Here is a 19,104-nt window from a genome sequence, read left to right on the forward strand (position 1 = left end):
GCCGCCCGCTGCTGCTTTCTACCGGCGGCGGGGCCGGGGGGGGCCGAGTGGTGCCGGCGGAGCGGAGCCGGGAACGGGAGACTCGGGCGGCTGCCGGGACGCTGCCCCCGGGGGTCATGGACGGGCGGGCGGTGCTGATCCAGGCGCTGCTGGCAGCAGGTACGGGGCTGGAAGCGGGGGTCCTGGGTGTGGGGGTGCCGGGTGGGGGGGTGTGGGGGGCTGTGTCCCGTTCAGGTCCCGATCTGACCGTGTCCCGTTCCCCGCAGTGTGCTCGGCGGCGGCTGCGGGGGGGCTCGGCCGTGAGGAGCTGCACAACGAGGTGCTGAACAAGGGCGGCGGTGGGGAACTGGCCCCGGCCCCGGCCCCGCTGCTGGGAGGCAGCGCGGAGAAGGAGGGCGGCGGAGCGGCCTCGGGGGACGAGCTGAGCGAGGTGCCCAGAGGTACGTGAGTGATCCCGGGGGGGGTCACCGGGATCGGGGAGCGGCTCCTTGGAAGGGTGGAGGGGTTGGAGGGTGAGCCGTGGTGGGTCCCGACTGAAAAGTGAGGGTGTGGAGCGAAGCCGGATTAGGGGGAGGTGTTGGGGGTCCCTGGGAGCTGGGGGTGCTTTGGTAGTGGCTGTGGCCATGGGGGCTGCCCGGTGGTGGCAATGCCAGAGTAACCCCGGGTGGGGGTCCCGGCAGAGCAGGCACCTCCCTGCTCCAGGTTGGGGTGCTGGTGTTGGGCATGGGGGTCCCTGCTGGTCCCAGATGGGAGCCCGACCCTGCGGTCACCTCGTGGGCCCGAGCGGCTCCCCCGGGCACGGCAGCAGTGGATGGCAGCGAGGGGATCGCTGTGAGTCACCCGCCGCCCACACACGGCTGCTCCTCATACCTAGGCAGGGTTAGTCAGCCGGCAGTCCCTGCCACGGGGGCGTTGGGGACACTGTTTCTCTGTTAGGCTCTCTGTGCATTCATGCTTGGCTCCTCTCCCCCCCCCCGGGTCAGGACCAGAGGGCGTCTGGAGGGCTCTCCAGGGGTTGTGAGGGTGGGATGGGATAGGGGACCCGCTGCAGGCTGAGAAAAGCGACCCACACCTGCCCAGCTTTGGGCATGAGGTGTGCTCAGACTGCTAACCTGGCACCAGGGTGAATGTGCTCAGCTCCATGTAGGTCACCCCGGCTCTCCAGCCTTCCTTTCTTTGCTTTTTTAGCTGTCTGCGTTCGTCCAACTGTGACTCAAACCCTGGCTTGCAAAACTGGGTTAAGCCCTAAACAAAGGGGACTCAGCCCCTGGGAAACGCTGCTGCCCCTCCTGATGGGAGGTGCGGTGGGGGAGATGCTCCTCAATGCGTCCCCATGAGGTGCAAGTGATCTGGCAGGCTTGGGCTGTGCCTGGTCTGCGGGGAGGACAGGTTGATGGGGTGGGAAATAGCAGCTGTTGAGGCAGCACTGCACGGTCAGCAGCATGTGGCCTCTTGGAGCACTTTCTCAATGCCTTGAGCCGAGCTATAATCAGAAAAACACGCTTTGTGTGTTGAGGGAACCTTCCTCTTGGTGGTGCAGCCCATGAGGACCCATGGCATGAGGTATCCGAGTACCAAGGGTGTTGTTGGCATCCCCCTGCCCCTCTGGGCTGGACCTGTTTGCCAGCACACAAGATGATCTGAAACCCCTGGAGCTGCACTATTTGGGGGACAAGGGGCAGAGCCCCAAGGGGGTGGTAACAGTGGAGGCCACCAGTGAAATAGCACGGGGGGGTCAGCAGCTCTGTGCCAGCCCTGTGGCAGTGCCAGTCTGCGGGGTACCCTCAGTGGTAGCCTGCTGGGGAAGGGGCAGCTCCTGTTCCCAGCCTGAGGCAGCTTGCTTGGAGCTCTGTGCCTCACCTGTACCAAGTCGCGGAGTTTTCTGGTGGGTCAGTGTTCTCCAGTCCTACCTTGAAGGATGTTGAGATCTTGAAATGTCTCCTTAGACAGGCAAATGGTCTTGCACAGGGAGGAAGAGATTGCTGAGGACTCAGTTATGTAAGGAAGCTGCTGAGAAGGAATGGGGCAGGCTGAAACTTGCCAGGTTAGATGTGGTTGCCCTTTTTCCCCTTACCCTCCCTGGTTTGAACACGATTTAGTTCCTATTTCCCCGGTCTCGGGGAGGCTGCCGTGGCCAGGCAGAGCTGAGAAGTCTCCCTCTGAGCAGGGAGTGTTCCCTGACCTCCTGGCACCTCGCCAGATCTTTTCGGGGTGGGGACAGAGTGGGGGCTTATTTTTGACATCTGCCCATCTCCAAACTATTCCAATAATGTTGATGGTTTCACTCTGTGTCTGTGGGGAGCACGCATGGGACTTCTCGCTCCGGTTCCCACCAGCCTGGCAGGGAGCTGGCCTTGCACCAAAACCCACCAATTTTTGCGCTGCAATTAAGAAATACCTTTGTAATTCATGGGAACGCTTCCTTAGCCATCGACTTGGTTTTGCAAAACCAAAAATTGACCTGGGTTTGCTCTTCTAATCCTGCTCTTGTCCTGTATGCAAGCATCGTTGTAACCACAGGAAGGCGAGTCCCTCGGGGCCATGAATGGACTCTTTACAAAAGACCGCACTCATCAAGGAAATAAAAGCCAGATAGCAGCGCAATTAGCAGTCTTCTGTGTTCAGTGGAAACTAGTGCATATAATAGCAACATTTGAGATGCATAAAGCTCTTGTTTTTCCCCCTGGTTTCTTGTTTAATTGTTCCTTTATTTCCTTTAGAATTGTTCATATGAATTGGAAAGGCCATGATATTTGTGAAAATCTGAAAAAATGGAAAAACCTTTGCCTGGGGGCAGATTGAACAAAAGGCTGCACAAATGCCAGGGCTGAGTTGGCTACAGTAACAGAGGGTTTGCTGCTCTGTCTCTTCGTCAAATGACAAATTGAGGTGATAAACTTTTTTTCTCCTTTTGAAATTGTTTTCCAGTTGCCTTCTTGTCAAAGCCTCAAGGCCTGGTTACTCCCAAGAAAAAGGGGAACGGGAATAAAAGAAGAAAAGGAAAAGGCTTGGGGAAGAAGAGAGACCCGTGTCTGCGAAAGTACAAGGATTTCTGCATTCATGGTGAATGCAAATACATCCGAGAGCTGGGTGCTCCATCCTGCATGTGAGTTTCTGGTGTGTGCCTGTACCGGGAAAGCCTTAGTCATTGTTCCTTGAATTCTCTAGGCAGCGCAGAGGAAGAGCGTAGGGGATATTTTTAGTGCATGTTCCCTGTCCATGGGGGGATGGCTCTGACTTTGCATCTTCTCTGCGCAACGTCCCACTTGAAGAGCAGTGGGAAAGTTTAGCCTCCACTCTGGCCTGAATTTTAAACAGCTCTGTCTCTTGCCAAAATCTTAGCTTTAGACCCAGGAGGCACTGCAGCACCCCTGCCTGTGGGGCATGGCTCAGTGAGCTCTGGCTGAGGTTGGCACAGAGGCCTGCAGCGGTGGAGTTTGGAGGAAGCCAACTTGTGGGGCTGAGGCCTGGCAGCTGTCCGGGGCTGACTTTCCTTGAGCTTTGGTTGGGCCCAGAGAAGTAGTTGAGCACCTGGGCCTCTGAGAAGGGCTGGGTCCTACATCCAAAGTGTTCTGTAGGTCTGGTGTGAGGGACTCCATCCCTTCTCAGTATGTTCCTCGACCCATCTCATTGCTGCAAGCCTTGTCCAAGAGCTAAGGAGCTCCCATGGCTGCATCCCCAGCAGGGGTGTTGCAGGTATGGAGATGCCAGGCTCCAGCATGAGGGCACGGTGTGCGTGATCCCTTGTTCAGTGTGGGTTATGTGGCTCTGTGCCATCAAAGTGTAGGAGCTGGGGAGGAGAACGAGCTCCCTCCTTCACCCTGCCACGTCCCCAGCTGGGCCGGGGAGAGCATCTACTGAGGCACCTGTGAGGCAGGTGGGATTAGAGGCAGTTCCTTGGGGGGCAGAATACTAAAACTACATCCCTGTGGCTCTCTGGCCCTGAGGCCAGGGCTGTGTCACCACGAGGGTCTGTGTGTGACAGACTCCGTGGGGCACAGGTAGTGAGCAGGGATCAAACAAGGCAGGCAGAGGAGAAATAGTTTACTTGCTGCCTGGGCACCTGGATCTGGCTCTGCCACCTCAGGAAATAGCCGTGGGCACACACTTGATCTCTGCTGACGTGGACAAGGGTTGAGCTGGTGGATATAAGAGGCTTTGTTCTTTGCAATCAATCCCCTGAGCTACTCAGCCCTGTGCCCAGAGCAGATAATAGCTCCCTGGCTTACAGTGCCCAGAAGCTCTCGTCCCCTGCAATCCATGGGGATCAGTGTCTGTGCAGGTCTTTGAACTGCTTAGTTTCCTCTGCCTGGAGCCTGACATGAAAATGTTGCTGGGCCCTCAGACCAGGTGTCGTGGGGCTGCCCAGGATCCATTTGGATCCACGATCACTTGATTGTGGTTGCTCTCCTGGCTGCTTTTGGCTCCAGCTGTGCCATGTTGTGGGGTCTTCTTGACCTCTGCTTCTGCTGGGAGTGAGGGTGGATGGTGCCAGAGCACAGCACCCAGCCCTGCTGCATGGATGGAGCGTGGATAGAAATTTGTGGCTGTCTTGGAACTTGCCCCAGCATCGTGAGCCAGGCAGAAGGGCTGGATGGAGTCCCTGTGCTGGGAAGGAGCATGTGTGGTGCTGCCCAGCTCTGCGGAGGGTGGTGGCACTGGATGCATTCAGCTGGTCACGTCAGTGTGCTTTGCCTCATAGGGAAGGCTTGGGTGGCTGCCTCACAGCTCTGATGGGGAAAGATATTTCTGATATGTGAACAACTTCACAGATCTGCAGGGAGTCTGCGCTTCTTGCCCTGGCTAAGAGCACAGGGAAATCCTGCTCCAAGGGAAGCACTGAGTCCATGGCCCCAGCTGGTTTCCTGTTCCTTGCCTGAGGCTTCCCCTCCCCGAAGGAGGCAGCCTGCCTGGCACCCAACTTCTGCATACCCTGGGAACCAGGCCTCCTGCCTCAGGATAGGGACCAGGAGAAGGTTGTAGGATGCTGGCCAAAGCTAAGCAGAGGCAGTTCCTTCGCACTGGGGATTGAGGGACCCAACAGCGCCGTTGCTTGGCTACCACCATCCTTAAAAACTCTCTTTCTCACCCAGATGCCAGCCAGGATATCACGGAGAGCGATGCCATGGCCTTTCACTGCCTGTAGAGCACCCTCCTAGCACGTATGACCACACCACAGCACTGGCTGTCGTCGCTGTGGTCCTGTCTTCGCTGTGTCTTGTCATCATTGCAGCCCTGCTGATGCTCAGGTGAGAGGGTGGGGGCTGTGTTATTGGAGCCGTGCCCCCGGGAAGCCCGTTTGTGGGGAACGGTGGCAGGGGCTGCTCACTCCATGCTCTGAGCCTCTCTTTGCTTGGCCTCACAGGTGTCACAAGAGGGGTGTCTACGATGTAGAAAATGAAGAGAAAATAAAGCTGGGCATCACTGTGAATCACTGAGGATGCCAGGTGCTGGCAAGGTGAGCCCTTGTTGTGGGCTGGGGCATTGGTGGGGGCTTGGGGGCTCTGCTTGGTTGTGCTGATCCTGTGCCAGAGCCAGGCATGAGCTGAATTTGCTTTGAGCCTGGAGAAGCAGCTTGCTGGATTTGGCCCAAAAGCAAGGGCTGCCGCGTGTGGCCCCAGCTATCTTTCCTTCCCTTTCTGTTCAAATCCCTGTCCTCTGACATCTGCCTGCTACCTCCTCCTTTACAACCTTATGTCTCTCCTTTGGCCTCTTGCTGCATGGTTGGGGGATATTTGGCAGCAGGGAAGCTGCTTTCCCTCTTCTTCCCCCACTCTGTAACTCGTTCTGCTCCCTCTGTCTGACCCACTGAGTCATTTCCCCTCCTTAGATATTGCCTCTATTTATATACACATCTAAAAAAAAGACCTTCCTTTTCACTCCCACTTGTCCTTTGCTTATTACTTGCAGCAATGTAATGCTTTGCAGCTGGGCATGGGAGTGCCCCATGATGTTACTCTGGGTGTGCTCTGGCCTGGAGGTGGCCACATGTCAGTGGTAGCTGGGTGCTGGAAAGCCTGCAGACTTCCTCTGCCCTGGTCCAAACCCTGATGTTAGGTGTTCCTGTACACATTACAGCCACTTCTCCTTCGAATAAAGAAAGTACTTTGCTCTTTGAGGGTGGTGGTGCATCAAGTAATGCCTTCAAAGGTTTTCTGAAATGTTATTTATTAGATTTTGGGTCGCATTGGGGGTGGGATTTCTACTTTTTGACAGGAGTTGAAGGTTAGGGAAGGAGAGTCAGAGCAAGATTTATCACTGCTGTCCTCTGCCCTGGGGACTGGGGAAGCCATGTGCAGGGGAACAATGCCATGACAGACACGGGAGGTTACCTGTGCCACGGCTTTCCCCTGGCATCCTGGCCTCAATTCTCCTGGGTCCCATCCTGCAGAGTGGCCACAAGAGCTTTCTCAGCAGTTAGATGCCATGAGCAGCTTGGCCCCGGTATACAGGGCTCAACTCTGTGGGCGAGGGTGGCTGTGGGCAGCACATCAGCAGCGTCTTTGGATACTGGTGTTCAGCCAGCGACTGATCCTGTGATGTTGTGTTTCAGGGCTCGGCACTAACGCAGTTCTACCTCCTGGAAGATGTGAGCCACGGAGCCAGTGCTGCCCCTGGGACCCTGCAGTGCATCAGGAGCTTGCTGGAGCAGCATGACCGTGCTCGCTTTGGATTCTGTTGGGCAGCAGTGCTGCTGCAGGGAGCTTCAGCAGCCTCTGGGATGGAGAAGACTGGGGAGAGAGACTCTCCACGAGGCAAGATCCCTTGCCATGCTGAAGAGATGGCCCCACAGAAGGGCAGGAGGGACTGGCCAGCGATCAGCAGAGGGGCTGCCCAGAGCTTGGGGGATGCCCGCTGCGGTGCACGCGGAGGAACAAACTGTGAAAGGCGGAGAAACTTGGCTCGGGGCTTTCTTAGGCACAGGAGGGGTGGGAGGGTAACAGCTATTTAACACGATATTTTTCCTTTTAAATTATATATTTATTTTAGATAAATTGTACATAGTATTTATATTTATTGGAGGTCTGCCCCTGTGTCCTTTGGTAGGTCAAGATGCGACAGGGTCAGACCTCCCTTATTTTTTAAGTGCAATGTAATATTCTAATAAATAACTTTGTAACAAACACTTGGCTCATTAATTTAATGATGGGGGTGGAAAGGAGTCAGACCTGTAGGGTGTATGTAACAAGCCCTTGCTAGTGGGATATCTCAAAACACCAAGGTGCGTCTGTGAAAGAGTGGCATGGATCTTGAGCGTGCTGTGGTGGCCACTAGACCTGTTCCTGCTGCCCTTAGGGTGCAGCAGAGCATCTTCTGCTGGAGCTGAGCAGTGTGGTGGAAGGGGCTGGTGCCAGTATCTGTGCTTCACCCTGCCATGGGGCAGCTGCCTCGGCTTCTCAGGGCCAAGAGCCTGCAGCCAGGCTGGCCCCACGTGTTTATTCAGAGTCACATATTGGATGTGGTATTTAGGTATCTGCTGATGAAGCAAAGCCTCCTTGAGTTCCACCACTGATCACAGATCAACACGAACAGGGCTTAAAATCCAGGAATCAGTCAGCATTTGGCTGAAAATTGTGAGGTGGATTCTCATACCTGCCCTGCAGGTGCTCCTAGAGGTTCCTGGGCTGGCTGAGGGTTGCGGATGCAGGTTTCTGGGGCTTGGGGTCACTTGGGGTTTCAGATTGTGATTCAGGACCCATTCCTGATGAATTAAGCAGAGAAAAATGTCTATCCCACTGCATGAAATCTGCTTTCCTCAAGTCCATTTTGCTTTTGCAAATGTCAGAGTTGAATTTTTCAAAAGGGAATGCCAAGCGAGCGCTTTCTGCTCGTGCTCCTACAGTGTATGCTGAAGCAGGGGCAGTGAACAGTCTGTAGAGAGTGTGTGTTTGTTTTTGACAAGCTTAGCCCCAAGTAGCTCTGGTAAAGCATGAAACATTTTCTATGCTCATCTGCTGCCTGGGGGAGGGATTGCTTTAGGAAGTGAGTTTAGTAGTGCAAGCCCCTTGCACAGCCAGTGAGTTTTGCTGTAACCTGAGGGATGGGAGGGGGGATGAAGCAATGCTTTAGGACTCCAGTGCTTCCCAAGATAGAACGGTTAAAGTACACAGCTGTGATAGGTGGAAGCAGGTATTCGGCAGTGAGTACCCTCGTGCATTAGCATCCAGGAGCAAAAGCCACAGTAGCCACAGCAGCCCTAGTCCCAGCAATGGGGAAATGAGTTACTCATTCTGCTTTGTGTGAACCTGAACCTTAATGCTGCGAGAGTGCTGGTCTCATCAAGGACTCTGAACTCTGGACCATTTCAATGTCTAATAAGCAATTAATATCTCCAGTGGCTGTGCAGGAGGCCCTTGCTGCTGGTCACCTTGCTGCATCCCCACCTCCCCGTGCTGCTGGGGCTCCCCAGCTCTGGGCTCCTGCTTCCCAGAGCTGCTCCCAGCTCCATCCTGCAGCACCGTCCTGCCTTTCCCCAGCAGCAGCCCTGCACGCCTGCAGCTCTGCCCGACCCAGGTCCGGCAGCACTGGAAATACCTCAGCTGGAATGTTTGCTCTGCAGACAACCGGAATTGTTGTGTTGATTTTTGCTCTGGCTGGGGAGGAGTGAGCAGGAGGTGCAGGAGTGGGGGTGAAAGCCTTTGCAAGACCCAGCTGGGCTAACAACAGGATCTGCTGACTTGGCACGGGCAGGGATCCCAGCCTGTGGGCGCTCAGCTCGGGGTGCTCTGTGCAGGAAGACAGAGCACGGGTGCATGCAACCACTGCTGCAGTCCTGCCTGTGATGGACCCAAGGCAGTCACTGAGTGGGGGGGAGCAAGCTATGGGGCATCCCTGCACCTGGGGATGAAAGCACGGGAGGTGCTCTGACCGTGGGACGAAAGCAGGGGAGGTGCTCCCCGTGGTGGCAGCTCTGAGAGCCATGGGGCCACATCGTCATTGCCATGCTGCCCAGGATGTGTTCTGGATCATGGTGCGCCTCTGTGGGGCTGTGGCAAAAGCTGGGCTGCCTATGGAGGGTAAGTTAACAGGCCAAGAGCTGGGAACGTATTTTGAAGGTGTAGAGAGGGGGAAGCTGGCTGGTTCTCTGCCCTTTGTGCTGTGAAAGGATGAGAGAACATCCTGTGGATGTTCCTGTGGATGTTCTCTGCCCAGATAAGGCAGGGATGAAGGCCCCCGGGCAGCTCCCCAGTCTGCCTGTGCTTGTGGCACTGAGGCAGGTGACACCCCAGAGCCCGTTAGGGTCATGCTGAGCTCTGTCCTGCCCAGGTCTCTGGGTGCTGTGAAGGTAAACTGGGCTGCTTGGCCACAGGCCTGTGGGAACTGGGGAAGGAAGCAGCCCCCACCATGCCACGGTTCACCCTTGTGGGCTGGGATGGCAGGACTGATGGGCTGTTCTCCAGAGTCAGGCTTACAGACGGACAAAATCCTAACTTTGGGTTTAATTGAGAAAAAATGCACTATGTTACAGTAGTCAATTTAATAACCATCTCAGCTTGGCATCCAGATTCACTGAGTTGCTTCAGGGCAAAATTGCTCAGCAGATCTTCCCTTTCTAGGGATCACAGGGATACCCAGACCTGGACCAGGCCTGTCTTATTCTGGATCTGGAGGTGGTCAGCCCTCTTGGTTTACACTTCTGTGCCAAGGATCTGGGAGGTGCAGGCAGAGGATGAACTGTCCTCAGCTCCAGCTCTGCACCTGGGGAGCAGCACTGCTTGGGCCTGCTGGGATGGTAGCTGCAGTGACTCGGAAGAGACCGGGAAGGCACTGAAAATGATGGCCAACCTCTCTGGGCAGCTTAAGGGCCAGAGGGCTCCAGATCTGCTCTTGGGCTCACAGACCACCAGCAGCATCGCACAGAGCTGGGCAGCAGCCTGCCCCTACAGCAGCCAGCACCAGCCCAATGCAGAGCATTTGTCGCTGCCAAAGTGGAAAGTCCCCATGCCACGTCCTCCCCAAGCCAAGGCACTGTCCCTCACTCCTTTTTGTGAGGGACACTCCACCCTCTAACCTTTTGTGCAGTGGACTCTAAACTGTGGCTGACCCAAGCAGAGGGACACCCGTGCTCCCCCAGGGAGAGCAGGCCATGCTAGAGCTGGCTGATGAAATGCTTCCTGCTATTCAGTGCGAGGTTTTCCTTTTCTCTGCAGGAATCATTGTGTGCTGTATACACTGGGGTCTTTGGTGCAGAGCAGCAGGAGGGGCCTCAACAGTCTGAGGTCTTACACAGAGGGATCAAAGGGAAACATCTTCCCTGCATCCCAGGCTTGGGGTTTAACTGGTTCAGAGCATGTGTGTCTGTCCAGGTTACAAAAAGAACCAAGTGTCCCTGAAGGTCAGGTCCTGCACTCTGCTGTTAAATAAGGGTGCTCCAGCAGGTTCCCTCCTGCTTGCCTCTGACTACAGAATGCCACGCTGGGCATTTCATTTTTTGCTGCCTTTCCCCAAAAGGCATCTGATGGTCTCATCATGATCTCATACCTTGTCCTATAGCCTGTCTGGACAAACTCCAAGGAAAATTCGGACTGGAAGCAGCGGAGGTGATTCATAAGCAGGAACTCGCTTGGTTGAGTCCAGCAGGGCTGTGCAGGGATCAGCAGGCTGCTGGAGCAGCCACCTCTACAGAAGCAGCACTGCCACCCCTGCATGTCACAGACAGACCCTGGGCTTCGTACTGTGCTGTCAACACATAAACTGCCAGGCAAGCATGCTGCACTCCTCAGCCTTTCTCACAGCTTTTAACTGGATTTGAGCTGGTTGGTATTCCCTGTCCTGGCTGCAGCCGTGCACCTGCGGGGGTTTTACTCAGGTGGGCAGCTGAGTTCCACCACGGCCGCTCCCTCACTCCCCCTCCTCAAAGAGAAAGGGGGAGAAATGAAAAGGGCTCAAGGGGTGAGGTAAGGATGGGGAGATCACTCAACAATTATCGTGACGGGCAAAACAGACTCAGCATAGGGAGATAGTAAGATTTATTGCCTATTGCTAACAAGCTAGAGAAGTGAGAAACAAAAGAAAGAAAACAAAAGCACCTTCCCCACATCCACCCTCTTCCACCTCCTCCCCTTGAGCAGCACAGGGGAATGGTGGCTGCTGTCAGTCTGTGGCACTTTGTCTCTGCCGCTCCTTCTTGGTCACTCTCGTTCCCTGTGATGTGGGGTCCCTCCCACGGGATGCCGTCCATGCTGAACGGATCCTGCGTGGGCTTCCCACAGGCAGCAGCTCCTGAAGAACTGCTCCAGATACGGCTCCATACCATGGGGTCCATCCCTCAGGAGCAAACTGCTCCAACCTGGGTCCCCCATGGGCAGCAGCTCCTGCCAGCCCCCTGCTCCTGCATGGGCTCCTCTCCACGGGCTACAGCTCTGGCCTGGAATCTGCTCCAGGAGGGCTCTCCATGGGCCGCAGCCTCCTCCAGGCCACATCCACCTGCTCCACCGGGGGCTCCTCCACCCATGGGGGGGCTGCAGCGTGGAGATCTGCTCCATGTGGGACCCATGGGCTGCAGGGGGACAGCCTGCTCCACCAGGGGCCTCTCCACAGGCTGCCTGGAGCACCTCTCCCCCTCCTTCACTGACCTTGGCACCTGCAGGGCTGTTTCTCACTCATCTCACTCTACCATCTGCTGTGAAGCAGTTGTTTTTTGTTTTTTTTTTTTTTTTTTTTTTTTTTCTCTTTCTTAACTCTGCTCTCACAGAGGCGTAAACGTTGCTTATTGGCCAGCAGCGGGGCCCTTATCTAACATGGGACAGCTTCTGGATTCTTCTCACAGAAGCCACCCCTGTGGCCCGTTACCCAAACCTTGCCACACAAACCCGCTCCCGCTTCTGGTGCAGGACACCCCGACCCACCCCATCCCCTCCCCGCAGCTGCAGCCCTGCTTCTGCGGGCACAAAGCCTGCACTTGCACTCCTGCCTCTAGCTTTAGCTACGGGCACAGCTTTATTTGACCTGTCCCTGTAGCTTCTGGGCTCGGGGACTTTTCCTCAGCCAGCGAGGAGCAGAGCAGCACAGCGAGCGCCTCACGCTTTGCCTGTGCTACCCCGGAGCCGTGCCGCAGCCCGGCACCACCCGAGCTGGTCGCTGGCCCTATTGCTGACCCTAAACACACCTCCCGATCCCTCTCCTGCCTTCTCTTTCCCTGCTCTCCTCCATCCCTCTCCTCTCCCCTCCTCTTCCCCGTCCATCTCCCTCTCTCCCCCCCTCTTCCCCGTCCATCTCCTCTCTCCCCCCCTCTTCCCCCGCGCAGGCGCCGGGCGGGTGGAAGATGGCGGCGCCCGTGGACCTGGAGCTGAAGAAGGTAACGGGCGGCCCGGGGGGGCCCTGCCCAATGCCCCCTGCCCACCTCGGGCCGCCCGCATGAGGCAGCGCTTCCCTGCTGGCCCCTTCCCCTCCCTCGGCCCCCGGCCCGGCCACCCCAGCCTCTCCTTGTGTTTGCTCTCTCCCCCCCCCGCAGGCTTTCACGGAGCTCCAGGCTAAGGTGATAGACACGCAGCAGAAGGTGAAGCTGGCCGACATCCAGATCGAGCAGCTGAGCAAGACGAAGAAGCACGCACACCTCACCGACACCGAGATCATGATGCTGGTGGATGAGACCCGCATGTATGAGGGCGTGGGCAGAATGTGAGTAGCCCCCGGTGCGAGGCCTGGGCCTCGTGTTCCTCCGTACCACTGGTAAATGGCTGGGGGGTGCCTCTGTGTAGGCAAGCGAGGTGGCAGCCTGGGGGGTGAGGAGATCTTCGTGGCCTCTGTATATAAAAGGCCTCCAGGCTGCTGTCTCTTGGGAGAGGTTTCTTCTTGTTATGAAAAATGTGGCAGCTTTCCCAGCCTTCCCTCCCCTCAGGATTCCCTCAGTCTTTCTGGGAGTTCAGCAGAGCTTACTGGGGTTTATCAGTCAGGGTTTGCTGCTCTATGCCTATAGGAAGGATTGTTAGGAGTCCCCCTGGTACTTCTGCTCGTGTTGGCTTGCTGGCTCGGCTGCTCTCCGTGATGGTCTTGTTTGCCACGACTTTGAATTTTATAATCTCAATTGGCAAAACAAAGTTCTAAGGACAAGCTGCGTTTGTGAGCAGCAAGGGAGGCTCTCACAGTCTGTCCAGCTGCGATTGTTCTGGGTATAATTTACATCGGACTCTGTGGACAGCACCCATGTTCAGCTGACGTGCTCAGGCCTTTGCTGACACACATATTCATCTGCAGGAGAGCTCTTTGCAGTGTCATGGCAGTGCTGGCTTGTCTGGATTTAAACCTTGAAAGTGAGCATGGGTAGTGCACCCATGGAAAGCTACTGCCACGTGTTGGATGGTTGCTCAAAGAAACACCTTAAGCTAGAAGTGATATGTTTTGGTTAACATTGCTGATGCACCTCTGTTTGACTTCAGCAGTCTCTTGTAGAAGTCCACATAAGCTGGTTTTAGATCTGGAATGCAAACTTACCCACTGAACGGTAGGGCTTCCCGTAAATAAATGTCTCCATGTAGATGATCTAAATTTTGGGTTTGCATGGAGGTACCAGTGACCTGGAAAGGAAATAGATTTTGGTCTCTTGCAGGAGGTGACTGGTGCAACCTGGTTAGACTGGAGGCTGTTCTCTGTCACAGAGAAGACAGACTGAGGGTAGATAATTCAGGAGTTGTCAACTTTTTTTTTTTTTTAGGGCTTTTTTAAAATCTGAAAGTAGAGAGTACTTCTTCAATATGGAGAAATACTTCAAGATTCCTTAAAAGCATGAGTGTATCAATCTGTACAGCAAAGTAATGTTGCTTGTGAATGAGACGGTGTTTCCTTGCTAGCTGAAATGCGTTGTCCTGCTTTCTGCTTCCAGCTTATCAGTAAGAGACACTCACCTTCTTTGTCCCCGAAACCACTTACATTTTCTCTGTATGCAGCAGCTGTTGGAGTGACAGTCTTTTGGGGAATTTTCTCTTGCTTACCTTTCAATGACCAGATAAGGTGGTTTAGACCCTGCTAGGTGGTCCTGGAGGATTGTAGAGGTGCCACCAGAAAAATATGGTTTGTGTTATGAAAGTATTTAAAGCCTGAACTTTTAATGAATTTTATTGTGGTAGTTGTTATGTAAATGCGGATTAAGAGAGTATTCTGTTTGCAATACTGAATAAGTTATTTATATATATATTTTTCTTCCCCTTCTTTAGCCTGATGCAGTATTTATGTGAGCTCAGCCTATACTGGCCATGGGGCTGAAATCTGCCTTGCAAATTGGTAGCTGTGTTTTGGTATGCTCTGTGTCACTCGCTAATGCGATGAACTCACACCAGGGACACAAGGCTCTTCCTGGAGCCCACTCCATCCTGTCATAGAAAACTTCTGGCTGAAATCTGGGCATTTGGAAAAATTGGTTAAAGCTGTGCTTGAGCAGGAATTAAAATCCAAGGGCAGCCTGGCCATTTATATTTCCAAGGAAGTGGTCATTACAGTTGTTTTGTCTTCGTAATCTGTGTTCTACAGAGTGAAATTGGAGACTTAAAAACAAACAAACAAAGCAAAACAAACAACAACAAAAACACACACACAAAACCCCTTGTTGGCTTAATTGGCTTGTATGGATATGGGTTTTTACACACCTTTGGGTGCTGGTGATGTCTTCAACACCTGTGATTTGTTTTGCACAGTTTGGCATTATCTCATGTGACCAAAAGAGCCATAGATGTTTTCTGTAAATAATGTTAGAACTCCAGTGGATTTCAGTTATCCAGAAACGATTGGTGTTGGTGTCAGTATCAGCTCTGGTAATTGGAGCTCTTCTGACAGCTTGCTTGAATAGCTAAATTCTTGAAAGTAGGTTTGGTGCTTCTGTTCCTGCACTCAGCTTTTTTTTTTCTTGTTTTACTTCACTTTTTTTTTTCCCTTCTGTCTTCTTTTCTTCTTCAACCCACTGAAACTGCTGCTTAGAATCTGACTTCTGATAATTTTTTTTCTTCAGCCATGGTAATATGTGGTGTGTGCATGAGGGTAGTACGTGCACTTCTATTGAATGAACTACTCCAGGTCTTTGTGGAAGTGAAAGGTCTGAGGCACAGTAGTGATGTGAGGCATCCTGGGAAGAAGTCTGCCTAGTTCTGTATTTGCTTCTGCACTACTTGGACCGTAGTTGTGTGGTTTCTGTGCTCTGAACCTAGAGCCTGAGCCTGCTTCCTTTCTGAGAGGCTTTTCTTGCACCACTAGTGAATGTGAAAGTCCACTTGTTCCAAAACTTGTGTGGGTGAGTTCGTTTTTAGTTTTTATTTAGTTATTATTGCAGTGTGTATAACACGCACAAGCCTTACTGGCCTCCACATGTGGTGCTTGATTTACTTTTACTATAGCTATTTTTGTTTCAACACAAGAAATGTCAGTGCCACATAGTATGAGATGATGAATTGCTGTGTACTGTACATGTCTATGAGGCTAGGATATCATCTGAGTAGTGGCATTGTGCCAAATACATTGCAATTCTCTTACTTCATACTCTTTCGAAAGGCTTGTTACGTAGCCTGAGACAACTACTGCTGTGCTGGACTTCTGCTTAAGCTATTTGTGAACTGATATCATCATACTGCTTTGAGAACTATGCTGAAAGTTTAAGTTTCAGAATCCTGTCTGAATATTCAGACCTTTCCCTTTACATTCTTTTAACTATTAACCTGTACAAGGTTCTTATTTAGAGAAGAAGAATGTCAAGGGCTTCTGCGAGGCACAGTGAGGACAGCACTTCAATTTTTCATGCCGTGCCAAAATAGATGCTCAGTTTTGGTTTGACATTGCTTTATCATCAGTGTTCTCTCATTTGTTGTGGAAATACACTTAAAAATAAAGTGCAGGAAAGTAAAAATCAAGCAAATACTGCAGCACAACTTTATATTCAAAGTTTTCTGTGAGTATACCATTTTATGGGAACAGCTGTAATGGTGTAGTTTTCATTGTTTCTTCTAAAGGTGACTCAGATTTTTGGTGGAACCATCCACAAGTGAAAGCTGAGGGAGGATTAAACATTCTTGATCATTTGTGAGATTTAAATGCATTCCTGTCTTTAGCATGAGCAATCACTCAGGTGATGACACTTTTTTGGATACAGCTGCAAGCGCTGATTTTATTGTTGTTTTTTTTTGTTGTCCTGTGGATGGGATTGGTGTTAAATTTTACCAGCACAGATCGCTGCAGAATATGGTAGCTGTACCTTCCTGCTCATACTTCAAAAACTCAGAGAAGTGATGGACATGCCAGGCTTAATCCTTATGGTTCAGTTACTAACTATAGGTCAGTCTGTGAAATCCGAGTGGCTCTCTGTTGCCCATCTCTTCAGATAAGGCTTTGTCCAGAGCTCAGCACTGAAGCCCAGCTGCTGAGAGGCTGATGGGTGCTGTAATACTTAAATGAATCGCATGACAAGCATGTTGCTATCAGCCTCTGGCCAATACATAGATTATAAAATTAAATCTTCCTTATCTTGTTCAACATCTTCATTGACAGCCTTGATGAGGGAGTAGTGTCCACCCTCAGCAAGTACGCCGATGACACAAAGCTGGGAGGAGTGGCTGACACGCCAGAGGCTGTGCTGCCATCCAGCGAGACCTGGACAGGCTGGAGAGATGGGCAGGGAGAAACCAAATGAGGTTTAACAAGAGCAAGTGCAGAGTCCTGCACGTGGGAAGGAACAACCCGAAGTATCAGTACAGGCTGGGGGACGACCTGCTGGAGAGGAGCTCTGAGGAGAAGGAGCTGGGGGTCCTGGTGGATGACAGGTTGGCCATGAGCCAGCAGCGTGCCCTGGTGGCCAAGAGGGACAATGGGATCCTGGCGTGCATTGAAAGGAGCGTGGCCAGCAGGTCAAGGGAGGTGATCCTCCACCTCTGCTCTGCCCTGGTCAGGCCTCACCTGGAGTCCTGAGTCCAGTTCTGGGCTCCCCGGTACAAAAAAGACAGGGAGCTCCTGGAAAGAGTCCAGAGGAGGGCCACAAAGATGACACAGGGCCTGGAGCATCTCCCCTATGAGGAGAGGCTGAGAGACCTGGGGCTGTTCAGCCTCGAGAAGAGAAGACTGAGAGGGGATCTCATCAACGTTTACAAATATCTGAAGTGTGGGAGACAGAGGGATTTGGCCAACCTCTTTTTGGTGGTTTGTGGGGACAGGACAAGGGGCAATGGCCACAAGATGGAGCCCAGGAAGTTCTGCACCAACATGTGGAAGAACTTCCTCACGGTGAGGGTGACGGAGCACTGGGACAGGCTGCCCAGGGAGGTTGTGGAGTCTCCTCTGGAGATATTTGAGACCCATCTGGATGCCTACTTGGGCAACCTGCTCTAAGGAACCTGCTTTGGCAGGGGGGTTGGACCCGATGATCTCTTGAGGTCCCTTCCAACCCCTTCAATTCTGTGATTCTGTGATCTTGCTCTTGAAAAAGTCAAGATTTCATTTTCCACAATGTCTCATTAGGTAGAATTAATAATGTGAGAGAAGAGTACCATTGGTATCAGTGGTTCTCAGTTAACTTCTGGTGGTAGAGGGATCCTGGGAGTTTAGACTGCTAGATTCTGCTTCAAGATCAGAAAGGGAGCTTGGTCTGATGGTTCCCTTGCCAGCTTGGCATCTTTTGATGTCTCAAAGATGTTCTTCTTCCCTGTTCCCCCACTTGGTTCTTGATCTTACTCCTGCTGCCCTGGGCTGCTCACTTGTAATCTGGATATTGTGGTCTAGTTATAGCTCTCCTGCCCTGTTGTTCTATGTAATTGCTCCATGACACACTGAAACTTCAGAGAAGAAGAGATTTTCATAGCTTGCATGCAAAATGCTTATCTGCTAAATTCCAGGAAATAGCTGCATTTTTTTTTTTTTTAACAAAAAACAAGGACAAAAAAACAGCTTTGACAGAGAACTGGTATAGAATAGACACATCAGATAAGTCAGTGTTTATCAAATGTATACGCAACAGAAGAAAATAGTCTTAAACTATAAATAGTGGCTAGCTTAAAAAATAGCTGCTTTTCTCAGCCTTGCTCAGAACCTCTTGTTTGTGCTCTCCTACCTACCCCGTGAGCATTGTGATAGAAGGTTAGTGAGTAAAGGGCTGCAGTTTTTACTTGATGGTTGTCTCCCTTGCCTGGAAATATGTAACTCTTCAGGAGTACATTTGTGTTGGGTCTTTGAATATGAAATTCAGACAAATCTGTTCCATTTGTATCTTCTTTTTCCATAGTATTTACCTACCTCAACAGGGGTTCCTACAGAGGAAAGAGCTACCTGGGTAAATGTAAAGGAGATAAAATCTCAACTTAGAAGATAAGACGCAGAACCAAGACAGACTACTTGTGCAGGCTGCCGTTCTAGATGGAAGAAGTTTGATCTGCTGTGATCCAGAGGCGTTTTGTTATAATATACCTAATGCATTATAATGCAGGTGCCAGAGCTTTCAAGAAGTCTTGCACTTCAACAGTTCGGATGTCAAATGTTGTGCAGAGCAAGGACATAGTAAGGCACCTTTGTTTTGTCCCAGCCTCCAAAAAGGAGAAATCCGGGATCTCTTGTTAAATGCAACAGATTTGTTGCTTCAATGCTACAGGGTTACCTTTGGAAGAACTCTGTACAAGTATTAAATATTTGGGGGAATAGAATAGTTCAGTTGGAAAGGACCTACAGAGAACATCGAGTCCAACTGCTTGACCACTGCAGGGTTAACCAAAAGTTAAAGCATATTATTAAAGGCATTATCCAAACGCCTGCTTTTGTAGCTGGCTGTGCCAAATGCCTGCAAAAATGATGGAAGATGGCTATCTTATTTTTGCGCTTAAAATGTCAGTTTCATATTTTGTAACAGCAAAGAACTTCTGCTTGTTTTGACGCTTACTGGATTTCAAGTACTGTATTTTGAGCCTTTTTCCCCCATTCCCCACAGGAAATTTTGAAATCAAGGGTTAGAGTCCCTGTGGGAAATGCTCAGTGGTAAAGCATTTCTTTGAGAAGATAGATCTGTTTCTCTGCTTTAGCACAGGGGTTTAAATTGTGCTTTCCTGTGGCACATGAAAATGGCCAAATTAGTGGACCAAAGAGGTACTGGAAGAGTCCCTGTTGTGTCCGTGTGGTGCCTGGGAATGCTGTTCCAGATGTGGTACC

At 52.0% G+C, this 19,104-nt stretch overlaps 2 protein-coding genes across 2 annotated transcripts in view; both read left to right on the plus strand.

Moving 5' to 3' along the window:
* HBEGF (heparin binding EGF like growth factor) lies at positions 1–7,124 on the plus strand. Its single transcript, XM_027468562.3, has 6 exons — positions 1–159; positions 267–440; positions 2,929–3,106; positions 5,094–5,249; positions 5,366–5,458; positions 6,554–7,124. Exons 1-5 carry the CDS (start codon positions 117–119, stop codon positions 5,436–5,438), a joined length of 624 nt encoding a protein of 207 aa, XP_027324363.1. The 5' UTR covers positions 1–116; the 3' UTR covers positions 5,439–5,458; positions 6,554–7,124.
* A 5,057-nt stretch (positions 7,125–12,181) lies between these two features.
* PFDN1 (prefoldin subunit 1) overlaps positions 12,182–19,104 on the plus strand; it is a 31,437-nt gene continuing 24,514 nt past the window's right edge. The window contains exons 1-2 of the mRNA XM_027468158.3: positions 12,182–12,298; positions 12,455–12,621. Coding sequence (XP_027323959.1) covers positions 12,266–12,298; positions 12,455–12,621 — 200 coding nt within the window. The 5' untranslated portion in view covers positions 12,182–12,265. The remainder of the gene's footprint in view (positions 12,299–12,454; positions 12,622–19,104) is intronic.

Source organism: Anas platyrhynchos, chromosome 14, assembly GCF_047663525.1.
Source record: "Anas platyrhynchos isolate ZD024472 breed Pekin duck chromosome 14, IASCAAS_PekinDuck_T2T, whole genome shotgun sequence".
Lineage (NCBI taxonomy): Eukaryota > Metazoa > Chordata > Aves > Anseriformes > Anatidae > Anas > Anas platyrhynchos.